Here is a 24830-nt window from a genome sequence, read left to right as displayed (position 1 = left end):
TTTTTCTACGACCAAAAAAAACTTAGAAAGCCTATGGGGACCTTCCCCATAGGCTAACATTGAGCTTCGGTAGGTTTTAGGTGGCGAAGTAGGGGGTCGAAGTTTTTTATAAAGAAACAGTACTTTGACAAATGGTCGAATATTCAAATGATTTTTAGTTCGAATCGTTCGATTCGAAGTCGTAGTCGAAGGTCGAAGTAGCCAATTTGATGGTCGAAGTAGCCAAAAAAAATATTCGAAATTCAAAAGTTTTTTTTATTCTATTCCTTCACTCGAGCAAAGTAAATGGGCCCCTACATCTTTGGCTAACTAACTATTAGAAACATTTTTTATTTTGCATAGCCTATCTAATTACCCAGTTTTTATTTTTATACTGAACTGTTGCTTTAAAGGTTCTATTGTAGACTTTAGTTATGGAAATAATATTTCTTTATTCATATATATTTTAGATCTGGTTCTACACCAACAGTATCTTTGCTGAAGCTGGTATTCAGCCTGACAACATTCCATACATTACCCTATCAACGGGGGGCATCGAAATTCTGGCATCTTTAATATCTGTAAGTTTAATTGGATTATGAGAATTTATAGTTTTATACTTTTAGAATGTGTGATTTAACCAGCATGTCTTTTTTTTATTTTTTTATTTAAATGTGTTAAACTTACACAGTAGCGAATTTGATAGCCTAGATTGGCCCATATACGATATTCACATTTCGGGGCTTATTTATTAACATTTATTATTTATTATGACACGAAAACCCAAGAAAGTAGCGGTAAAAAAATATGCGATTTTTTTTGATTTATTATGCCCCCGAAGTTGTTTCAAGTCCGAATCTAAAAATACGCAATCTAAAACCTGCCGAAGTCATGTAAAAGTCAATGGTCAATGTCCCTTTAGCCATTTGAAGATGTTTTAACCTACATGAAATGTTCAGATTTTTTTGGAGTTTGATGCTGTTTTTTTCCGTGAAAATTTTTTTTTTCATGGTTTTCAGGCGTCAAATCCGAAAAATTTGGGTGTTTCGCTCGACAATCCGAAAAAGTCTCAGGTTTCCCTTTGCTGTTTTTTCAAATTTTTTATATTGATAAATAAGGGCAAATCATGGATTCTAGTTTGGTCGGACTTTTTTATTTTTTACAAAAATCCAAAAATTTCAGATTTTAATGAATAACCCTCTTAAAAGGGTTTCTAGGGTGATACTGTCATGTGAAAACATGTTTTTTTCAAAATGAATCCGTTAATAGTGCTGCTCCAGCAGAATTCTGCACTGAAATACATTTTTCAAAAGAGCAAACAGATTTTTTTATATTCAATTTTGAAATCTGACATGGGGCTAGACATATTGTCAGTTTCCCAGCTGCCCCAGTCATGTGACTTGTGCTTTGATAAACTTCAGTCACTCTTTACTGCTGTACTGCAAGTTGGAGTGATATAACCCCCCCCAGCAGCCTAACAACAGAACAATGGGAAGGTAACCAGATAACACCTCCCTAACACTAGATACCAGCTGCCTGGGAGATCTAAGAACAGCACTCAATAGTAAAAGCCAAGTCCCACATTCAGATACATTAAGTAGGAGAAATAGCCTGCTAGAAAGTAGTTCCATCTTAAAGTGCAGTAAATGTAGATAAGGTGTGCTTCAAAAGCGGATTAAGCTCTTTGCAGCCCCGGGTGCACGCCGTACCCCCTGCCAGGGCAACGCATACATGTAGTGAATAAAGCAGCAGCACTCCGGTATCTTTGAACATTTCGGGCTACGCAGGCCCTTTGTCAAGCCATCTTGACAAAGGGCCTGCGTAGCCCGAAACGTTGCCTATTGCATTTAAGTAAAGGTTTACAAATTTTCAAAGATACCGGAGTGCTGCTGCTTTATTCACTCCATCTTAAAGTGCAGGCACAAGTCACATGACTGGGGCAGCTGGGAAACTGACAATATGCCTACCCCCACGTCAGATTTCAAAATTGAATATTAAAAAAATATATTTGCTCTGTTGAGAATTGGATTTCAGTGCAGAATTCTGCTGGAGCAGCACTATTAACTGATGTGTTTTTTAAAAAACTTGTTTTCCCATGACAGTATCCCTTTAAGATGCAAATTGAAGAGCTGCTGAAAAAAAGCGAAATAACTCAAAAACCTTCAAAAATAAAAAACAAAAACAAATTGCAAATTGTCTCAGAATATCACTCTTTACATCATACTAAAAGGGAACAACCCCTTTAATTCACATTCCAAAGTTGAGCTTCTATTGTTTTATTTTGCTTTACCCTGGTTACAGACTACACTGCGTCCTTGATATTTCCCATCTGCTATCTGTTTCTTTATAGTTTTGTCGCATTCATTTTATGTTCTTTGCTGCTTGATTTTTATTTCTTTGCACATTTTTGCTCTCTACATTTCCAGGACAGGATCATTAATTTTAATGGTACATTGGTTAGAAGATAAAATAACAGACAAAACAGAGCAGTTGTTTAGAAAGCCATCTTGCTCCGTTGTGCTTCCAGGCTAGTCATTTGCTAGAAAAAAAAGACATTTTGCTCTGAAACAATTTCACATAGTTCATTGAGCGCGTGTGTCAGCCAGTATAAACAGTATCTCATGTTTTAGCGATTGTTCACGAAGTACAAAATAATGTGGTGTTATGACGTTACTCCGTTCCAAATGCTTTATTCAAATAAACAAATGGTTAGAAGCAACAGAGTGGAATCAGGTCGTACCGTACGTGTGATGTGTTTTCTGTGATCAGTGTTGGACTGGCCCATTGGGATACCAGGAAAACTCCCGGTGGGCCCAGGTGTCAGGGGGCCTCTCGCATCTAAACATTTGACCTATTTCATGGTGATTCCCTATTTCTTTATGGGAAAAAATGGGTAATAATGGAAGAATATAGTAAGTCGATATAAAAGAGGTTGAGTGAGGAGAGGAGGAATAATAGTTTGGAAAGTGGGTCCACAGTCTAAGGTTCTCCGGTGGGCCCCTGACATCCCAGGAAACTTGAAAAGAGGCTGGCACAAGCCTGGACCCACAAAATAGTAAAGCCCGAGTCAGATTGTAAAAGTAGGGATGCACCGAATCCAGGATTCGGTTAGGGATTCAGCCAGGATTGGGCCTTTTTCAGCAGGATTCGGATTCGACCGAAACCTTCTGCCCGGCCAAACAGAATCCCAATTAGCATATGCAAATTAGGGAAATCGCGTGACTTTTTGTCACAAAACAAGGAAGTAATACATATTTTCCCCTTTCAACCCCTAATTTGCATATGCATATTTGCATATTTGCATATGCAAATTAGGGTTCGGATTCGGTATTCGGCCGAATCTTTCACGAAGGTTTCAGGGGTTCGGCTGAATCCAAAATAGTGGATTCGGTGCATCCCTATGTAAAAGGATTAAAAAAGCTTACATTTTATTTTCCATTGCCTATATTTATCAAGGGTCGAATTTCGAATTGAAAAAAATGTCGAAATTCGAATTCAAAAAGACCAACCGAAATTCGATATGAAGTTTTTCCCCCTAATCTTTTTGATTATTTATTATTTGTCCTGCCTTTTTATTTTTGAATATTTATTATTTGTGCCTGCCTTTTTCTTTTTGATTTTTAATTATTTGGATTATGAAAATTGAGTGTGCAATCCGTTCATACTTTAATTTTAGGGTGTGCGCTTTCTTACTCTATTTTTAGTACTGTATCATTATGACTGTGCTCAGACATAGAGGATTAATCATTTATACCAGACTCCCATTGACTCTAGGGTTGGATATCTATCAGGCCTTCCAGATACACATTGATAAGCAGCTGCTGTGAGTACCTGGAGCCTAGCAGAACCTTAAATTTACAGAATAATCATTATTTGCCTTAAAGGAGAAGGAAAGGCATCATACACTTGGGGGTGCCAAATGTTAATGGGCCTATTTATCTAAATTCATCTAAAATCTAACTTGTGAGGTTTTTTTTCTGCTTTGAATAAATGAACAGTTTTAAAAAAAACTAATATTTACGTATTTATGAAAAAATCTGAATGTAAAAAACTACAATGAATGAAGTTATCTTGAATTAAAACAATGGCTTGAATTTTGCCTAGAACAACTCCCATTGACTTCAACATGTCCTCATCAGCTTTTAGATGCTAATTTTTTAAATTTGAGTTTTCAAGGTTTTTTTATGTTTGCTTAATAAATACCAGACCCTGGGAATAATTTGAATTCAACTATTTGCCACCTAAAACCTGCCGAGTGTAGAAGTCAATGGCAAAGGTCCAGTGACCCATGTGAAGATGTTGATAGCCTTCCTGACATTTGAGTTTTTTTGGAGAAAAATTCAGGTTTGGCCAAATTTGATTCTAATTCGAGTTCCTGGGTCGATAATATTAGTTTGAGTTTTAGATATTTGGTTTTTCACTTAAATAACCTCCCAATCGAATTTCGAGTATATTTGAATTTATTAAAGTTAAAAAAAATGTATATGTATTTGAAATTCGACCTTTTATAAATGGACCTCTAAGGGTGTTATTTATCAAAATCCTAATTTTTCTCATGTTTTAAATAATAAAAGTCCAACTAAACTAGAATCCATGATTTACCCTTATTTATCATTAAAAACCCCATGGAAATATCAGACTGGGAAAAACTGAAATGTCGCACCAAAAATGAGAATTTCTCGAATTTGACGCCGAAAAAGCCAGAATTTTTTCGTGAAAAGACAGAAATGTTCAGATTATCGTATGAAATCCAGAGAAGACCATAATATCTTTAAATTGCAAATAGGGCCTCTGCCATTGACTTCAACAGGACTGCGGCATGTTGAAGATGGAGTTTTTTTCAGATTCTGAGTTTTTGCATCCTTGGGGAATAATAAATCTCCCACAAAAAATTTGGATTTTATAGTAAAAAAACCTAAAATTTTTCAAGTTTTTTTTGCATTTGGACTTAAATAAAACAAATAGACTGGTTTTGCTTCCAAAAAGGATTATTTATGTCCTTATTTGTATCAAAGTAAAAGATAATGTTTTATTATTACTGAAAAAAAGGAAATCATTTTTTAAATTTTTTTCATTATTTGGATAAATAAATACATAAATAAAACAGCCTTTTTGTAACTCGGAGATAAAAGGTTTGCGGATAACAGATCCCATACCGGTACTATTGTATTATTCATAAAGGGACTGTTTATTTATAGATATTATTCTTATTTGTATATCTAAGGCTCATGCCAATGATCCCAAGCAAAACTGTTTTTTAAATGCAGGGCATGACTGTTGAAAAGCTTGGGAGGAGACTTCTATTGATTGGAGGATTTGTTCTGATGACATTGTTCTTCGGAATACTGACTGTTTCGCTAACATTTCAGGTAAGGAATTTTTTTTTTCCATTTTATTAGTTTGATTTGCTTACATTATAAGATATTTCTCTTTGTGGTTGTTTAAGCTTAGGGACATCATAGGGATTATTTATCTTTGGCAGTTTGTATAGTGCACAGTGTCCTCATCATGGCAGAAACAGCAATGGGAGGAATAGAGGCAGATTTATCAAGGATCAAATTGAAAAATATTAATTTCGAGCTAATTTTAGTGTATAGGGAATAGTCCAAATTTGATTTGAATTTGAAAAAAATATGAATATCGAAATTTATCATGTATTGTCTCTTTAAAAATTCGACTTAAACTATTCTCCATCTAAAACCCTGCCGAATTGCTGTTTTAGCCTATGGGGGACCTCCTAGAACCTATGCGGAGTTATTTGGTGGACTTTGAAAAATCAAAGTTTTTTTTTTTAAATACTTCGAATTGAATTAGATCAAATATGATCCAAGTTCTATTCGAACGATCAAATACAGCCGATTCACTCAAAATTCACATTTTGGTTGTTTTTTTTTTTCGAGTTGATGGGAATTTCAAAAAAAACTTACATCACCTCGAAATTCGACCCTATACAAAAACAGTGTTCTCCCCAGACAAAAGAAAGGAGAAAATTAAGCCTGCAGAGAGTATAGCAGGGGGTTAAAGGGCACACTCTCATGCAGCAGAATATTTTCCTGTAAGGTCACAACACTGAACATACACAATTGCAGCTGAACCAGACTTGACTTTAACTGCTTATGTTACATGTCTTTAAAGGGGTGTTTCACCTTTGAATTAACTTTTAATATGGTTTAAAATGGCTTAATCTACTTTTTATTACTCGTCTTTCTATTCATGCCCTCTCCTAGTCCTATTCTAACTTCTTATTCATATAAATGCACGATTGCTAGGGTAATTTGGACCTTAGCAACCGGATTGCTGAAATTGCAAACTGGAGAGCTACTGAATAAAAAGCTAAATAACTAAAAAAAAACAAATCATAAAAAATGAAAACCAATTGCAAGTTGTCTCAGTATATGACTCTCTGCATCATACTAAGGGGCAGATTATCAAGGGTCGAAGTGAAAATTCTAATTTTGAAATTCGAATTTACAACCAGGGAATAGTTAAAATTTGATTTGAGTTTTTTAAAAAATTCTAATTCGATTTTCGAAATGTATTCGAATAAATTTTGCCACCTTAAACCTGGCGAATTGCTGTTTTAGCCTATGGGGGACATCCTGGGATCATTTTGGAGTTGTTTGCTGCCTTCCTGACATTTGAGTTTTTTTCAGAAAAAAAAACCCTTTTCGAATTCGACTCGAGTTTGAGGATCGATTCCATTCACCTGAGTTTTAAAAATTCGAATTAATTAATACATTTTGATTGGTCGAATTCTGTTCGAATTTCGAATTCATGGCAGTTTAAAAAACCCAGCTGTATTTTGTTGCTTGCTCTCAATAGATAAGAAAGCAGACTAGTGTAGTGAGGTAGAGTAAAGATCGGCAAAAATACTACTGTTTATCTGTAGCTTTTATTTTCTTTAAATATGTTTCTGTTCCATTGTGCTTGGGTTTTGCATACACAGCCCGTAATGGCAATGGAATAGGCCAATTACACGAGTCACAGTACATTTCAAAAAACAAGGGGCACATTTACTATTGGTCGAATATCGAGGGTTAATTAACCCTCGATATTCGACCCTCAAAGCAAAATCCTTCGACATCGAAGTCGAAGGACTTACCGCAAATGCTTCGACCGATCGAATGAAAAATCGTTAGATCGAACGATTAAATCCTTCGAATCGAATGATTCAAAGTATTTTAATCCATCGATCGAAAGATTTTCCTTCGATCAAAAAAAGCTTAAAGCTTATGGGGAAGGTCCCCATAGCCTAACATTGGTGCTCGGTAGGTTTTAGGTGGCGAAGTAGGTTGTCGAAGTTTTTTTTAAAGAGACAGTGCTTTGACTATCGAATGGTCGAATAGTCGACCGATTTTTACTATCGATTCAAAGTCGTAGTCGAAGGTCGAAGTAGCCAATTCGATGGTCGAAGTAGCAAAAAAAAAAACCCGTCAAAATTCTAAGTTTTTTCCATTCTAATCCTTCACTCGAGCTAAGTAAATGTGCTCCCAAGTGTTTGGATTCTGTATAGTTTTAATATTGCAAAGCAAAAATATAAAGTTTTCATAGCAGCAATTGTCAGTAAGTAATGGATTTTTAAATACAGAAAAACTGTTTTTTAAAATCATACAGGCTGTTATACTGTTAAAGTGCTGTTTGATTAATAAACAGAAATATCTGCTTTTTATTTCCAGACAAGGCCAAAAATTACCAATTATGTTGAATAACTTGGTTTTAAATTCATGCTGTTTGATACAGTAACATTGGTTTGCAATGTTATTCCCTTTTTGATTTGTTTTTATTTTAGCACCATGCACCCTGGATACCGTACATCAGCATTATGTGTATTCTTGGAGTAATTGCATCATTTTGCATTGGACCAGGTATGGCTTTTTGAGGATAACATAATTAAATAAATACTGTGTATCCTGTGCTTGAATGGCTGCCCCCATGGCTACACAGCAGCTTGTTTATATAAACTATAGTAGTACTTATCTGTTATCTACTGTGTATCCTGTGCTTGAATGGCTGCCCCCATGGCTACACAGCAGCTTGTTTATATAAACTATAGTAGTACTTATCTGTTATCTACTGTGTATCCTGTGCTTGAATGACTGCCCCCATGGCTACACAGCAGCTTGTTTATATAAACTATAGTAGTACTTATCTGTTATCTACTGTGTATCCTGTGCTTGAATGGCTGCCCCCATGGCTACACAGCAGCTTGTTTATATAAACTATGGAATTGTTATTTGTAAGCACTTCACTGGCCTCTGCCAGTGTCTGATCTAGGGTTGCCACCTTTCCCCGCTGAGAGCTCCAGGCAGAGGTCGGGCTAATGATGTCACAGGGGCAGGACGATGACGTTCTGGGTGGGACAGTGACATTTCATGGAGGGTCAGTGGGCAGAGCTATGACGTGGTGGTTGGCAATTGGCCAATTGCTGCGTTAATGTTAGGGAAACCTAAATTAGAAAATCCGGCCAGGCAGTTAAGACACGGACAGTCCTCCTGAAAACCGGGCTGCCCGGATCAAATCCAGACAGGTGGCAACCCTAGTCTGATCACTGAGCAGCCTATAGCCCCAACATTTGGAGTACTGCTCATTGCTGTAAGCTTCACCCTTAGATTCCAAAAACATTCCACAAGACTTCCATCCAAGACTTCCATCCGTATCTCACAAATAAATGCTCCCTGGGACACTAGTACTATATGTGGCATACACACACACACACAGCACACTGTTCATTTTAGTCAGCAAAATGGTATGATTATGTTTGCCAGATGCTTCGCTGATGCCTCCTCTATCCCTTTAGCTCTATCTATAAATCTATACACACACAAATAGATGACCTATATAGATGAAAGACACACATAACTTGCATATACTTTAATAACAACCCTTGTTCCCTGTGATATAAGGCATGACTGCACTGCTACTCACATAAAACATCAAGCACATCATTACAATGCACAACATTATTTAAAGAAAAAATCTGCTTTTATTTTTTTGCCAACAGTCTCTTCCAGAGGGCAAAGGGAAATGTCTAGGATCCAACAAAAATCTATAAAATGCATTAAAACGGTTTAAAATACCACAATTTGTTGTTAAATCACTCGTGGAATACATGAAATGACCTAGTAATGCACATATCTAAAATAGTGTTAAATGAAAACAATGGATTATCCGAGATTAAGCATATCTAGCATGAAATAATCTGTAGAATTGTGTGCATTAACAGATCGTCTGTCTCTTGTTTTTCTAATGATAGTATAGAAGCTTTATGTTTCCTAGAACTGTAGTTTCCCTGGAATTAAGTTTTATCTCAGGGTCACAAGTTACAGGGCACACACTGTGCACATAACCCTCTCTGTGCCTTTTTCAAAGTAACAAATACAAAAACACAAATGCTTTAAATACCTAGATTGGCGGGAAAAAGATTTTTTGGCCAATTAAAGATGACGTGTCCACCTCATCATTAAAGCACGACAAATATACATATCCCAGACAACATAATAATTATCACAAAATCACTACACAAAAATAAATTACAATGTAACAAAACCCACTCTCTAATACAAATTAAAACCAAATATTCAGTAACATTATATATCACTTCCCAATTTGTTGCCATAATTGTTAACATAGCTGTTACTTGTTACGAAAAATATCAAAGTTTGAATAAGGGTGGAAGGTCTACTCAGGGGCTCCCTCTACACATATATATATATTCGATGTTACTATTCTAATAACTGAAACTGGATAACAACGCAGTGGTTCGGTATAAAACATTCTAGTAGCCGTCATATTAACCCTCTCTCTACCGCTTAGTGTCATTATAACCCAATATCTCGCCCACCATCAATAATTTATTGTCAGGACATGGTAAATGTGCTTATCATAGATATACTCATTATTAATTTACCCATTAGTATTCACTAAGGGGTCCGCACCATACCAAACAAGAAGACATACATTTATTCTAACCCAGTGACCTGTATCTATATAACCTGATATTCAGGCATGTACTAACTGTGCATGTGTATCAGACTGCATCTATATACTGCACCAACGATCCTCCATGTAAAACCATACTAGGGTTAAAAAATAAAATATCATGTGAGTGCGGATCTTATTTGTGTATGTATGTATATATATATATATATATATATATATATATATATATATATATAGAGTCCCACAGTGCCTGCACTCAAACCAAAGAATGAAGCCAGAGGTGCACGATCCAAATGTAATGCATATATGGAAAGAAGATCAGCACTCACTGTAGTTTTGGTGAAAATTGTGTTGATTTATTAATCAAGAATCACATCTTATCCATTAAGATAAGATGTGATTCTTGATTAATAAATCAACACAATTTTCACCAAAACTACAGTGAGTGCTGATCTTCTTTCCATATATATATATATATATATATATATATATATATATATATATATATATATATATATATATATATATATATATATATTTATTATTATTATTATTTATTTTAAATCTTCATTAAGCTGGCCAAACACAAGAACATCTGCAAGGTTCCCTTGCCACCTTGTGCTGGGTGATAACTGGCTGATGGGCCAAATTATTGGATCCCAGTAGGTGGCTATGTAGGCTGTGAGGAAAGTACTTCATCCTACCTGATATTTACTGGATCGGCTGTTGGAGAGGGACTGTACATGAGCAGATACGCTGACAACTTTTGAATAGGGTGAATCGAAAGCTTAAATCTTCCTGCTTCATTCCCACTTCATTCTACCTGAAATTATTTGTTAATATCACTAGGTGGAAGGTGCTGAAGCTGTTATCTCTAGTGATCTCTTGAAATGTAGAGTTTTACAAAACAAGACTACACCATAAGAATTTTAAGTTTTGCAAAACAAGGCCACACCATTAGTCTGATAGTGAGTTTATGTGTGTCACTGTAACGCTACTCTTAGGGCAGAGACTCAAACTCACATTCGGGGAGATTAGACGCCCAGCGACAAATCTCCTCTTCTTCGGCCAACTAATCTCCTCGAAATGTCTTCCCGACGACAAGAATGCGAATCGCCGGCAAAGTTTCCTCGTAAGTAAATAAATCACTGTTAGCGATGTACAGGTATGGGGGGTCCATTATCCACAAACCCGTTATCCAGAAAGCTCCGAATTACAGAAAGGCCATCTCCCATAGACACCATTTTATCCAAATATGATTTCCTTTTTCTCTGTAACAATAAAACAGTAGCTTGTACTTGATCCAAACGAATCCGTATTGGAAGCAAAACCAGCCTATTCCGTTTATTTCATGTTTACATGATTTTCTAGTAGGTATGAAGATCCAAATTATGAAAGGAAATCCATTATCCGTTAAATCCCAGGTCCCGAGCATTCTAGATAAAAGGTCCCATACCTGTATTGTCTTTGCTTTAGCACTATTTCATGCATAGACAAGTAGTGCTAAAGCACTCGTGTTAGGATAAAAGAGTAATGGTAAGAATAGAATTGTTCTGTGGGGAAAATGGTAGGGCTGTGTAAATATGTGTGTGGCATTTGCAGAATTGGCTCAATCAGTGCATTGACTAAAAATGTATTCTCAGCTTAAAACATTCACCAAATGTTTGTTGAATACTTTTATGCATTGACTGCTTAGGATATTGCTATTTGTACCGAATATCCCATTACCTGAAACCTCTATTCTCTTCTATTTAAGGTGGCATTCCATTTGTTTTGGTTGGTGAGTTTTTCCCGCAGTCCCAGCGGCCAGCAGCTTTTATGATAGCTGGCTCTGTCAACTGGATCAGCAACTTTGCCGTTGGGCTTCTCTTTCCATTAATTCAGGTAAATTAGCCAACAAGCCTTGAAAGACGTATGGAATGCACACAGCTGGAGGTATTTGTGCTATCAGTTGCTACAGATGGGTGATGTCTGTGGTTAAAGCAAATTAATGTTGCTTGGCATGTCTGTCCCTGTTGCTAAAAGAGTTGCACGAGCAGATTGACGACTCCACTTTATTTGTTTCATACAGAAATGCAGAGGTGGTAATTCTCTTAAAAAGTAATTGCTCAATATATTACAAGAAGCAATTCCATTAATTCGTATTAGTGTTATTGTTATATAGGGAGTCGTCAGTTTGCAGCAGAATTACGCTACTTTAGAGTTTTGTAAAAAAAAAATAGCCCTACTAGAGAGTTCCCTGAACAACAAGGCAGATTGGATGACTTCCCAAAAACAGCAGGAATCAGTAAATATATCCAGTAAGTTTATGGAGTAAATGTGCAGTGAGAGAAGTAAAGTGGAGATGGTTCTTCCTGGAATCAAACAACCCGTGCTCTCCTGGGCACCGTCGGCTTGCTAAATTACCACCATTATATCCACTCCATCTAACCCAGTTTGCTTAATCCATCCTAACACCCCCAGGCAATTTATTTATATCTCTTAGTAGGATATGGTTCTTGTTCCCTTAAATGGATAAAAACAAAGTGTTCCATAAGACTAGTAATCAGGCTACAACCCCCCACTGCAAATATTGTGGGCTAAGTGGGATCAAAGGTTTGACCACCCAGTCTAAAAAGAAGTTCCTATTGCTCTATTTATTACCCTATCCAAAGTTTTATGTTGAGGCCCTTTGCACAATGTTAAAACAGATCCCTTACCAAACAAAAATCCATGGGATTAGGTGGAGTGACGGTCAACTCAATGGTTTGTGGGACCTCAAGTTTGCAAACCTTATGGTATATTGGCTTTAAAGGCTTTAAATCAATCAGCAAAACACTACAGACTAATATATTTCTCATGAGAGAAATTTGGAAAACTGTGTTTTTGACTTGAGATTTCAGCACTTTCATGGGAAGGTTAATCAAGGTCAGGCCATATGAAGGTGCTTCATTGTTAGGATTGACCGACAGGAGCCAATGTGCTGAATAACTTTAGGTTTTTAATAGGGATGAGCCGCGGAAATGACGGCCATACAATACACTCCAATGGGAGAAAAAAATGTTGTGCATCCAAAAAAAAATTTGCTGCGCGTCAAAAATTGCCGCCCATAGACTTTTTGCGAAACGGTTCAAAATCGGCAATCCTTAGTTTTTAATAAACAAAACGTGCACAGACCTTTGCAGAATAGTAAAACAAGGCAGCAAAAAACATGTCCAGGTTCAGGCCGAAAGTCAAGAGCAGGAGGCAGACAAAGAGGTCAAAGGTCAGGATGGGCAGAATACATACAATGTCAAAAACTGGCAGGCCCAGGCTCCCCAAGGCTGCTTTGTGCCGCAGGGTCCTAGCGACTGCCAACATTTGCGTGCAACCCCCTGCCCACCCCCCCACAGGAGCATGCGCGCATGTGCTGGAGCGCTGGAGAGTAGCACTTTTTGGAATGTGGCAGCATACCACCCATACAGTCTTGCCGCCCTAGGCACGGGCCTTTGGGACCTCGCCACAAATCTGAGCCTGAAAACAGGGAGCAGATAGGAGCAGAGAGGAAAATGGGACAAGATTACCAGATACAGGAACAAGAGAAGAAACAGGAGCAGGAACAAGAACCAAATCAAGATCACAAGGTCACAAGACTTGGAGCAGTAGGTTCAATAATCCATCACTGAGGAGTCTGGGATTCAGGTTTAAATAGTAGTAATGGGCGAATTTGTGGCGTTTCGCTTTGCGGAAATATTTTCGAATTTCCCACGAAATTCGCGAAACGGTGAAAAATTCGCAATACAGCGTCGGCGTCTCATTTTTGACGCCGGCGTCCGTTTTTGCGAATCGCGCAAATTCGCCGCAAATTTGCGCCTGGCGAATAAATTCGCCCATTGCTATTAAATAGCTCTTAAATAAGCAATTGCCCTCAGCTGGATAGAGGACGTGTACTCCACACTGCCTCTTGTGGCTTAAGCAGGTGGAGCAGTGCTTGGAATGTAACAGGTCCCTGGTTAATTAACTGAATTAACTGAAAAACATTGCTGGGGAGCTTCTCAACTACCTGCTATCAGAACAAGGAGTAGATATTGTTTTTTGCTGGAAACTTTAATCAGTTAACTTTTGAGAGCAGCCCAGAGAGACGTGCTGTAAGATAACTAAAGATCCGTTCTCAGTAGGTTACTTGCAAAGCACAGATAATAGTTATTGCGAACACTGGAAACATGTTCACTTTCCAAATAAAACACATTTCATCACTGCAAGTTTCAATGTTGATCCACTTCAATTAGATGACTTCAGTCCTCCATATAAATCTTCATCTTGCCGTGTTTTCTTTGACAAGATTCCACAATGGACTGTAATTTTGCTTTAACTGTAAGTGACCTTCTTGACCTCCTGATTTCTATAAAATGCCTTCCGAGTTTTTCTTGGCAATGAATTGTGAGCAAGGCCTGTCCCTCCTGAAACAATACTTCGTTCGTTCTCTTTGGAGTGATTGTCCTTCTTTAGATTTTCCAATGACTAAGCTTTTTTAAGATTCTGAACTGATTGCTGTAGCCTCAATATTCCCTAGTAGCTTCTATATATCATTAACTTGCAGGGTTTATATACAGTACTGTGAAACAGATTCATGTGGTTTGCCACTTTTATTAATAAAATACAGAATTTAACAGCAGAAAAGTTTGTTCATCTGCAGGAATCACATTATTTGTTCCCTTTAAGTTAATTATTTTTTTTATTAAAATAGGCATAAAAATGTGGGCCTCTGGAAGGTCCAACTGTGTTTTATTGATGTACATGTTTGACTATTAATAAAAACAAATTAAAAAAAAAAATAGGCATAAACAGTGATGTACAATTATGTACACACAAATAGGGGATTTGAATTGGAAATTAAAAACAAAATACGGTCAAAATGCATACAGAACAACAGGATCAAGTGAGTTGTGAAAGTAAACAGCTTTACAGTCTCGCCGCATTGTTTTTTTAAGAAAGAGGAAAAATATGTTCATGAAAAGAACACTACAGATGGGGCAGGATTTATAATGGTGTTCAGCGTAACTTAGGTTGAAAAAAGACACACGTCCATCAAGTTCAACCTTTTAACTCTATTTTAACCTGCCTATTTGCCAGTTGATTCAGAGGAAGGCAATGGTTTTCTGTTATGTTAGTTGAGTTGTCTGTTGACTTAGTCATCCCTGTCCAAGCTAATGGGCTATTGGGCTTTATATGGGTCAAAAAATGGATGAGAATTGCTATGAAGCTGGGCCAATAATTGAATAACTATGGGGAAAAGTTTGATAGAAATCCTTCTGCCCATTGTGATACTTGGCCAAACTGGACACATACAGATCAGAAGGCTGCGACCCTCCCTGTTAATTATATGTATTTTAACTTAGGTTTCTTTAATTCCAAAATTAAAGAATTTCCAAAAGAATATAAAAATGAAGAATACAGCTAGTGGGAGGTGAATGACTGATAGAATTATTGTAATGTTTAGACTGTAAGTACTGCTATTGCTTGTCATTGCGTGACACAGTTTAGAGGGAACATTTGAAGCCCTTGGCAATAACCATTATGTACTTCAGTAATCTGGTAACCCTCATGACCCTGCATAAAAGTACAAATGATTTGATATTAGTTTTATAGTGATATATTTTGGAAATTGCTTAAGGCACTGTCACATTAATTACCATCCTGATATAGTGTGCTAATGAATTCTCTGACTGCTGATGCAAGTCCAGTAACTTTGTCTAAATAAGAAATCATTTTCTCCTTTGTTAATTGCTCATTAATTCATGCCTCACATGATACAATCAGACCCAAATTAGCCCTTTCTTAAAATATCTATTTTTTTTATTTCTATGCACTTGTAATTAGTGCTAGGAAATTGTTGTTTTTTCTTGTTAATATATGTTCAGCTTTAATAAAATTGCATCTTATCAATCTACTCTGGAGTTTCTTTGGCCTTGTTAATTGTTTCCTTAAAGAAGTACAGGCCATATTCTATGCTTGCACCCAACAGGCAGAGTATGGGTCCTGTAATGGAGCCACCATTGGCTGGCAACCTTCTGCCACTAGATGGATGTTCAGATAGGCCTTAGCTGTGAAAAGCAGATGCATTGAACCAAGGCAAGACTTCATTGTAGAAGGCTCCTAACAAGGTGCTGTCTTCCCACTTGGGCTGCTTCCAAGGCCTGTCCTGCCTGTAGACGTTCTTAGGACAAAGAGAAGGCTCTTTGCTTCCTCATCTCCCCATAGAGGCCCTCTAAAGCTGGAACTTCCTCATTCTAGATGATTCTCGGCAAAGAACCCCCCTAGATAGGCCATCTGAAGCTGGAACTTCCCCAATCTAGATGATTCTAGGGGAAGAACCCCCTAGATAGGCCCTCTGAAGCAGGAACTTCCCTATTCTAGATGATTCTAGAGAAGAACCCCAATAGATAGACCCTTTGAAGCAGCAACTTCCCCATTCTAGATGATTCTAGGGGAAGAACCCCCCAAGATAGGCCCTCTGAAGCTGGAACATCCCCATTCTAGATGATTTTAGGGGAAGAACCCCCCTAGATAGGCCCTCTGAAGCTGGAATGTCCCCATTATAGATGATTCTAGGGGAAGAACACCCTAGATAGGCCCTCTGAAGCTGGAACTTCCCCATTCTAGATGATTCTAGGGGAAGAACCAATCTTAGAAGAAGGAGCGACCTCTTGACCAAAATCTACATTGGTCTGACTATTTACATTTGAAAAACAGTATATACAGTATTTCACATCCTTACACTCCAGTGCACAAGGACTATAGGCAACCCAAGGAGGATTATGACACACATTAATTAATGACCTTTTTTTAAATAAGGTACTCACTGAAAGGCCCATAACATGTGTTTATAGAAAAGCTCCTATTATAAGTAATACATTGGCTCAAAACTTTTTAAAAAAAATACTTTATGAAAAGGGGATACTTAACATCCTTTAAACCTAAGAGAAGCCTTCTAGAACTTTAGATTGCAGATCAGGGTTCCTTCTAAATATGATATTACATGTCTAGTTTGAATAACTTACAAAGTATCTATGGAGTGGCTAACCATATGTTTTTATAGAGTTGTCTTATTTTGTATACGATGTCACCTTTGCAAGCGCTTTTATTAAGCTGGGATGTGTCAACCAGCAGTGGAGCTACTGGGAGCTGTGTTTTTAATTTTATAGATACGTGAATAAAGGTGAAGGTTTAGAATTATTTATGAGCTTGTTTTCTATGAACATGTTCAGCTTACAATCACACCTCCACGAGTTCTTTAATTGTGTATAAAATTGTAAGTCCTGTATTATGTTTGTTTTGTTTATTTATTTTTTTTAAACATGATAGTTTTTAGTCATTTCCATACTGTTTGATTCATTTTGAGCTGTGCATGTTTTCCTGCAGGAAGGCTTGGGCAACTACTGCTTTCTCATCTTCGCTGCTATTTGTTTGGCTGGAGCCCTTTACCTCTATTTTGTTTTGCCTGAAACAAAGAACAAGACTTTCTCTGAAATTGATGAAGCATTTCTAAAGTGAACAGAATAGCTCTCGCCGCGACCGGAAAATAAATGTTTCCAGCAGAAGAGAGATCTGATGAGATTAAGGTCTCCCCTATATCAAACAAGGGACAGAGTCAAATTAAGCTTGAAAAGGCAGATAAAACATGTACAATTTAGACAAAAATCCTTCTGGAACCAAACATTTGCCAAAAGACAGTATATTCCATGGTGAAAGAACAATAGGTGTATCCAGCGGAAGAGAGATCTGATTAATGCCTCCCTTGAACAAAGACACAGTGACATGTCCATCAAATACAACATTTTATGTCTATATAAAACTTGCTTAACTGCTAGTTGATCTAGACGAAGGCAAAAAAAACTCTTCTGAAGTCTCCCTTGTGTGCCTCAGAGGGGGAAAATCCTTTCTGACAATTGGACCAGTCCCAGGATCAACTTGTACTAAGAACTATTTTCAATAACCCTGTATTTCCTCCATTTCTAAAAAGCTATCCAACCTCTTCTTGAAGCTATCTAATGTATCCATCACCATCATGGGGTGGAACAAAACTCCTCTCCGAATATTTCCATGGAATCTCCTTTCTTGTAATTGGAATGCATACCCTCATGTCTGCTGAAAGGGCCTAATGGTAAATAAAGCATTAAACAGGTTACTATATCAACAATAAACTGTATCATACTAAACTGAAAAAAAAAGCAACTCCCAGGCTTAAAGGGGACCCGTCACCCGAAAAAAAATTGTTCTGAAAAAATAAATAATTAATTACACTATATAAATTGGCTACCCAGCGGCTTGTTTATTTAAACTATAGTAGTGTTTCTGAAGCAAACACACCAGTTTTACCAGTTCAGGGCAACAATACCTTATACTTTTATAATACACAAAAGCCATGAATATCCTGTAAATTATATCCTTATAAACCGTGAGTTCTGATGTCATCAGTTATAAACCGTGAGTAGTGATGTCATTTCTGTCACATGACTCACTAAAATTTGTGTATTATAATAAATAAAGTACCCCCAGTTGTAAAATATGAGGATATTAGAAGTTACCTCGGAGTTCCATGACCTGTATAAAAACACTCGGCCTTCGGCCTCGTGTTTTTATATGGTCATGAAACTCCTCTGTAACTAATAATATCCTTATATTTTACAAGAGGGGGTACTTTATTCACTATATTACTTTTGGACACTTTTATTTGTTGGTGTTACTGTTCCTTTAACCCTCAGCTTACCAGATGAATAGTTAATTATGGAACCTTGTGATATAAAATTTACTGACACCATTTGGCTTTACTTTGTGCCATATGAGTGACAGCCCCATCCCCTTTAGATCTCCTTGCCCTGTTACATGTTACCCCCAGATCATTTCCAGAAAAGATGAATAGTTATTTACTTTTATATTGCATAAAACGAGATGGTTGGTGCTGCATACACCCCCTTATAATCAACTCTACTAATCCAAAATAATAGTATGATATCTATAAAGAGTGCAGCATACACTGTGTACTCTTCAAATCCCTGGTTATAGCACTTAGGTGCTCAGGGGCTAACTACCTTTGTTCGGAAACAAAATGGCAAATTTATATTGAATACAAATGTTAATGCTTTTGTTAGGGAAGCCTCTTTGTTGGCACAGAAATAGGCACCTTTACCCTTCCAATCTGCCCACAACTCCATCATCACATGGCTACAAGGAGTGGAGCACAGCACATAACCCATGTGGGGTATAAAGGAAGGGATTGAAAGAGGTATTGCCACTGTTTATAGACCTTAAATGTGGTTTATTTTCTCTATTTCTAACTCAGCAACTGAGAGTAGTGTGGGAAGCAATTAGTGTAGTTGTCAGCCATGTCCTGTTCCCTAATTGCTGGGGTAGTTTTAAAACTTTATTGGACAGAGCCAAGGAGACCAGTTAAGCACTAGCATATTTTGATGAGATAGAAAATGAAGCACTGTGATGGTAAGTACAGATTCCATGTACCTGCACAATGACACAAACGTTATTTTGATTAAAACATTTACTGACTGGAACTTTTTTTTGCATACCCTAATTGGCTGTGAAAGTTCCAGTAGCTGCCAGTTTCATGTTGGTTGACAAGTTGTGCTACTGCACTTCACCTGCTGCCCTAGAAATCCAATCAGGTCCCACACCAACATGATATATATAGAGAAGTCAGAGTGGCATTAGTTGATAGGATAGTGTATTTTCTTAACAAATGTACTGTATAAGGCTATTAAAGGAAGAACTAAAGCTCAATAAAGAATTAGGCTAGAAAGGCAAAACACTTAGGGGCAAATTCCCTAACCGGCGAAAAGTTGCCAACGACGGCTTCGCAGCCATTGCAACACCAGGCGTAAATTCACTAGGACAACACTAATTCACTAAAATGCAAAGTTGTGTGTAGGGCGCCAAACGCTGGCAAATTTTCGCTAGTGTTACTTCGGCAATCAAATTCGAAGATGCGCTAGCGTTGCCTAATTTGCATACGCTGGGAAATGATAAAGTTGAATGGACGTATATGTTGCAGCAAATAAATTACACAACACAAGTCCAGGGAACCTTAATGAAGAAAATAGAGTTGTTATAATGTCCTACACATGAGCCCACTGTATAGTTTATGTGCCATATGTTAGAAAATGTAGGGGGGAACCCGGTTACCCCAAAAAAATTTTGAGGACTTTTGCAGGCTATCACTCTGAAAAAAGGAAAAGACGCAGAGACAAAATTCTCCTGGTGATAGAGTGCGAATGATCGCTAGCGTCTGTCTCTTTTGCTGGTGAAGTTACGCCTGCGTAATCAGAGAAGTGCCTGAATGACATCACTCTGGCGAACTTTCACCAGCGTTAGTCACTTCGCCCTTTCGCAAATCTGCCCCTATAACTGCATACAATTAATGTAACATTCAGTATGATCCTCTGCACACTTAAGTTTCAGAGATATTAACAGTTTGACAGTTTAGAATCATGGGCACTGCTGACAACTTTCATTAGACGGCAGCACCTATCAAGTTACTAGGGGCAGCAAAAACTCACTCCTGGTAACTTATAGTGCCAAAATTTGGGGGTTTTAAATTGGAATTTTGGATGTCTGAATCTGCAATAAGAGGTAAGTAAGGCAATTACCAGAGTGTACACCTAGGTTGGGGGGCAGCAGTGGGGAGGGACTATGTAGTGTAGGGGGTTTTATGAATAAGGGGTTTGGTTCGCCTTTAAAGGCCAGTCAATGTCAGTGACCCAAACTGTCTATACACTTCCTATGTTCAGTTAAACCTTCTTATGGCAAAAGCCTGGTATTTGCAGTTTAAAAGTGCCAATATCTCTATAACCACTAAAACCAGAAAATTTATTTCAATGTGCTTCAAAATGTCCACTGAGTAAAGGTGGCCATACACGATAAGATCCGATCATTTGGTGCCCTCGCCAAACGAGCGGATCTTTCTCCGATATGCGGCAGGACGATATCCAGTTAATCTGATCCCTAGGGCTAAACGATCGGACAACGAAGAGAATGGGCGCCAACGGATGTTAGGACCTCATCAACTAGCCTATGCGGTCCTTAATTGTCAGAAAAATCAAACCTCCCCGATAAATATCTGGCCGATCTTTGGCCTGATATTGATCGGGGAGACCGGTCAGAGCCCCCACCGACAGATAAGAAATGGTCTAAAGGACCGATATTGGCAACTTGGCAAAACTATGGCCACCTTAAGTTTGCAGGTTTGTAACTTAAATTCTTAGCAGCAGCCCCAAGTGCAATGATCACACACAATGTGCAACTTTACACCCCTTTGCAGTCTATGCAATTAATAAATGGGCCCAAGAATCTCTTCAGACAGATACTGTTGTACGTAAGTGCAGTTAGAATGTGGACTCTACTAGCGCCGACCAACTGAAAGTTTTTCTAATGAATCATGCTGCCTCATTAAACCACAGGCACCTGAATCAGACAAACAGAACTGGCAGTTAGGAGGGAGTGAAAGGCAGCAGTGGGAAAGAAATCTAGAAAATCTTTCCCTAATCCATTCTGTTTTGTTGTATATCATAGGTATTGTGTTTCCACTTCTGTTTGAGTGAATGTTGTGTCCTGTGCCCTTATACCTACTCCTTTATCCAGCTGTGTACCTGTATGTGATGAAAAGGAATGCGGAGTCAAAAGAGAGCATTGAGGAAGAAAGAACGATTGAAGCATTAACTCAGTGTGATGTCCCTCATTCTGGTTTCATTCTATTCACCTGAAGTTGCCTTTATTCAGCTAACGTGATCTGCACGCAGACTGTGTGAGACCTTCTCTTAGTCAATATTACTTGCACGCTCAGCAGCCACTGGCACAACAGACTGCCACTTGCACATTCTTCCCTTTCATACAATGCTAATATGAATCTGAGCTCATAGGGCTTCACGGGCTTGTAGCTAAAATACAAACGGGTCTGTTCTGTTAAAATATAATATACTATGATCAGGGCTGCAGAGAGTCAGGCAGAGAAACAAACTGTATCTCCATTCACCTTCACCTTCAGCCTTTTTTCCTCTCTTTGCCAGGTGTAAATAAAGGGGTCTATGCCGCAGCTCCATCCTGCCCATTATGACCCTCCCCCTTTGTGTTAAGGTTGCTGCCCTTCTGCATTTCTACTCTGTTTGTGGGTTATCAGAGAAGACATACAGTACATGCCAAGAACAGAAGGGTGTACAGAATGGTAGACATTTCGGGAGCGGGTATAGACGCATGTCGGCGGTTCTTCGGGTTTGCGGGTCGGGTTGTGAGTCTTCTCAATAGTGAGTTTTACTCTTTTTTTTCTAGTCACACCTACTTCTAAATATATCACTTCCGGTTTACAATGACAGCACTTCCTGTTTTACTCCTTTTTTTCTCATCACGCCTACTTCTAATGACGTCACTTTCGGTTACAATGACAGCACTTCCTGTTTCTTGATGGTCTGCTGGGCGCGGATGGGGTTGCGGATAAGGTACTTGCGGGTCGGGTAGCGGGTCCAAGCTGGTAAGTATGTGGGTTGCAGGTCGGGTTCGGTTTTAACAAATTGGTTGCTCGCAGGACTCTAGCAGAGGCCTACAACATACCCCTAACACTATATATATATCTTAGGGAGTTATTTATCAAAATCCAAATTCATCTCACTATTTTTGGAAAGCCATCCCAAGCAAATCCGCAAGGACATTTCCCCCCTATTTATCATGACATTTTCCTGAAAAAATTATTGTGTGGGAAAAGTGTTTATAAGATCGTAAAAAAAAATCCAAATCTGTGACTTTTTTGGATGTGATGCCCGAACTTTTTCGAGAAAACCAGTGCAAATCAGGATATCTTCGGGACGTCTGCCATTGACTTCTACATGAGTCATGGGTTGGTGTACTTTTTTATTTGGACTTTTAACACCATCGAACTTTAATAAATCATGAGAAAATCGTATTTTTTTTCAGAAAAAAAAAATAGTTTTCCCCTCATTCATGTCCATCATGGAAATAGTATCTTTACAAATGTGACAACCCCTGCATATTTGCCGGCGCATTTTCGCCAGCGAATGTGCAAAGGTGTAAAAAAACCGGAGGCCAGCTTCAAAAATGGAACCAGCATCAAAAACTAGTCGCCGGCGCCGTTCCGCTAATTTTTCGCCGTTTCAAAAATTTCGCAGGAAATTCACAAATTATTCGGCAAAGAAAAATGCCACAGATTCGCCCATCACTATTGGCAAATTTTGGGATTAAGTCAGGCACATGTGTAATGATTGTGACATGTTTTTGATATAAAGCGTTATGGACACACAATGTATGCCTGTTAGTAATTAGCAAGTAATTAACTAATTAGTGGATGAGCTAATGAAGGGACATGAGGGACCATGGGCGTCCACAAATAAGGGCATGGGGGGCACTAGCCCCCCTAGGCTAGAATATAAACTCGGATCTGATGAAGTCTTTTATTCATGTGTTTTTAAATCCACTGGTCAATATACAGTATTTCAATGAGTAAAAAAATTCTTTCCGACACTATCCATTTTTATCTCGTTGGATGAAAATGAAGTGTGCAAAATTCACATTGGTCACTCGTGTCTTGTCCTATTTTTCTAACAGTCCCATTATATTCTGACCAATGCAAATTCATCTGACTTTTCAGATGTAGAGATGGCCGAAAAATTTTCAAATTTCCAGCGAGATTTGTGAAACAGTGAAAAATTTGTGAAACGCCTTGAAGTCAATGGGCATCAAAATAATTTTGACTTGTGACTATTTGGCATTTTGCCGCAGGGCCGGAAAGAGGCACCTGCCTAGGGCACAACGATGTGGGGGTGCTGGGCAGGTACCAGTTAAAAGGTCTTCTGCCTACTCCAAGTCTGTGTTCACTCCCCTGCTGCTTTCGCCTCCGTCCCCTTTATCACTCTCCCCTCCCTCCGTCACTCACCCCTACCTCCCTTCCTCCCCTGCCCTTCCTCTTTGTTGATCTCCCCTCCCTCCCTTCTCTTCTATTATGGCGCATGAGGACTCGCACACACACAAACGGGGGGCGGGGTAGCCGACCGGGATTCCTAGAGTGCCCTGACGGCTTGGCCTGGTCTTGTTTTGCTGATCCAGCACCGTCTGACAAAAGTGCTTGTGGATTTTAGCCCTTAAGGGAAACCTATGAAAGAAGATGGAGAACATACAAACTCCTCTCAGATAATGCCCCAGTTGGAACCAAACTCAGGACACCAGCGTTGCAAGGCTAACCACTGAGCCAAAAAGTCATAAAACATTAATTCTTATTTTTCTCTTTCATTTGACTTTGACATTATTTGCCTCCTGCCGCTATATTTAGATTTAGGATGAGATTTGACTAGGATTAATCTGCCTGTCGCCCAGGGTTGCCATGTTTACATTTCAAAAACAGCCAAAGACTATCAAAAAATTAGCCAAAGGCTATTTTAAAAGTAGTCCAAAAATAGCCCAATTCATACACTAAAAAATCTTAATAATGATTATTTCAGCATGTGATTCTCACCGGGCAACTTGTCTCAGCTCTGGCAGTCCTGTTCCGTAGAGCGGGATGTTAGTGAGTCAGAGTCCATATTGTCTCTCCAGGACCGGCCCAGACATCTGTCTCAGTGATGTGGAGGGGCGGTGCCACAGTAGTGGGGAGGCGGCCACATGAAGCAGCTTGTCACCTCCGCCATAACCTGGATGGGCAGCAGCTTCTCTTCCCTGACCCTCGCCAGCAGGAGTCAGTCATACAGCTGCCAGCAGCAGCAGCAGGGTGGGATAGGCCGTGTGTCAACACCATCATTTGCATAAAGAAACTGGTGCCGGTCCAAACCTGCGGCAACCTCAAAAACTAGCCCAAATCCCTGTGTTTGCGAGTTTGGACTTTTAAAACCCGCAATTAAGTTTTAAAAATATCCCAATTTGGCTATAAACCTGCCAACTTGGCA

General features: G+C 38.5%; 1 protein-coding gene across 1 annotated transcript in view; it reads left to right on the top strand.

Moving 5' to 3' along the window:
- The window catches only part of LOC108706541 (solute carrier family 2, facilitated glucose transporter member 9-like), a 43466-nt gene extending 25312 nt beyond the window's left edge, over window positions 1-18154 (top strand). The window contains exons 9-13 of the mRNA XM_041579405.1: window positions 450-560; window positions 5247-5348; window positions 7769-7844; window positions 11675-11802; window positions 17299-18154. Coding sequence (XP_041435339.1) covers window positions 450-560; window positions 5247-5348; window positions 7769-7844; window positions 11675-11802; window positions 17299-17430 — 549 coding nt within the window. The 3' untranslated portion in view covers window positions 17431-18154. The remainder of the gene's footprint in view (window positions 1-449; window positions 561-5246; window positions 5349-7768; window positions 7845-11674; window positions 11803-17298) is intronic.
- Window positions 18155-24830: the final 6676 nt, after the last annotated feature.

This window comes from Xenopus laevis, chromosome 1S, assembly GCF_017654675.1.
Source record: "Xenopus laevis strain J_2021 chromosome 1S, Xenopus_laevis_v10.1, whole genome shotgun sequence".
Classification (NCBI taxonomy): Eukaryota; Metazoa; Chordata; class Amphibia; order Anura; family Pipidae; genus Xenopus; species Xenopus laevis.
This window is presented reverse-complemented; position numbering and strand designations above follow the sequence as displayed.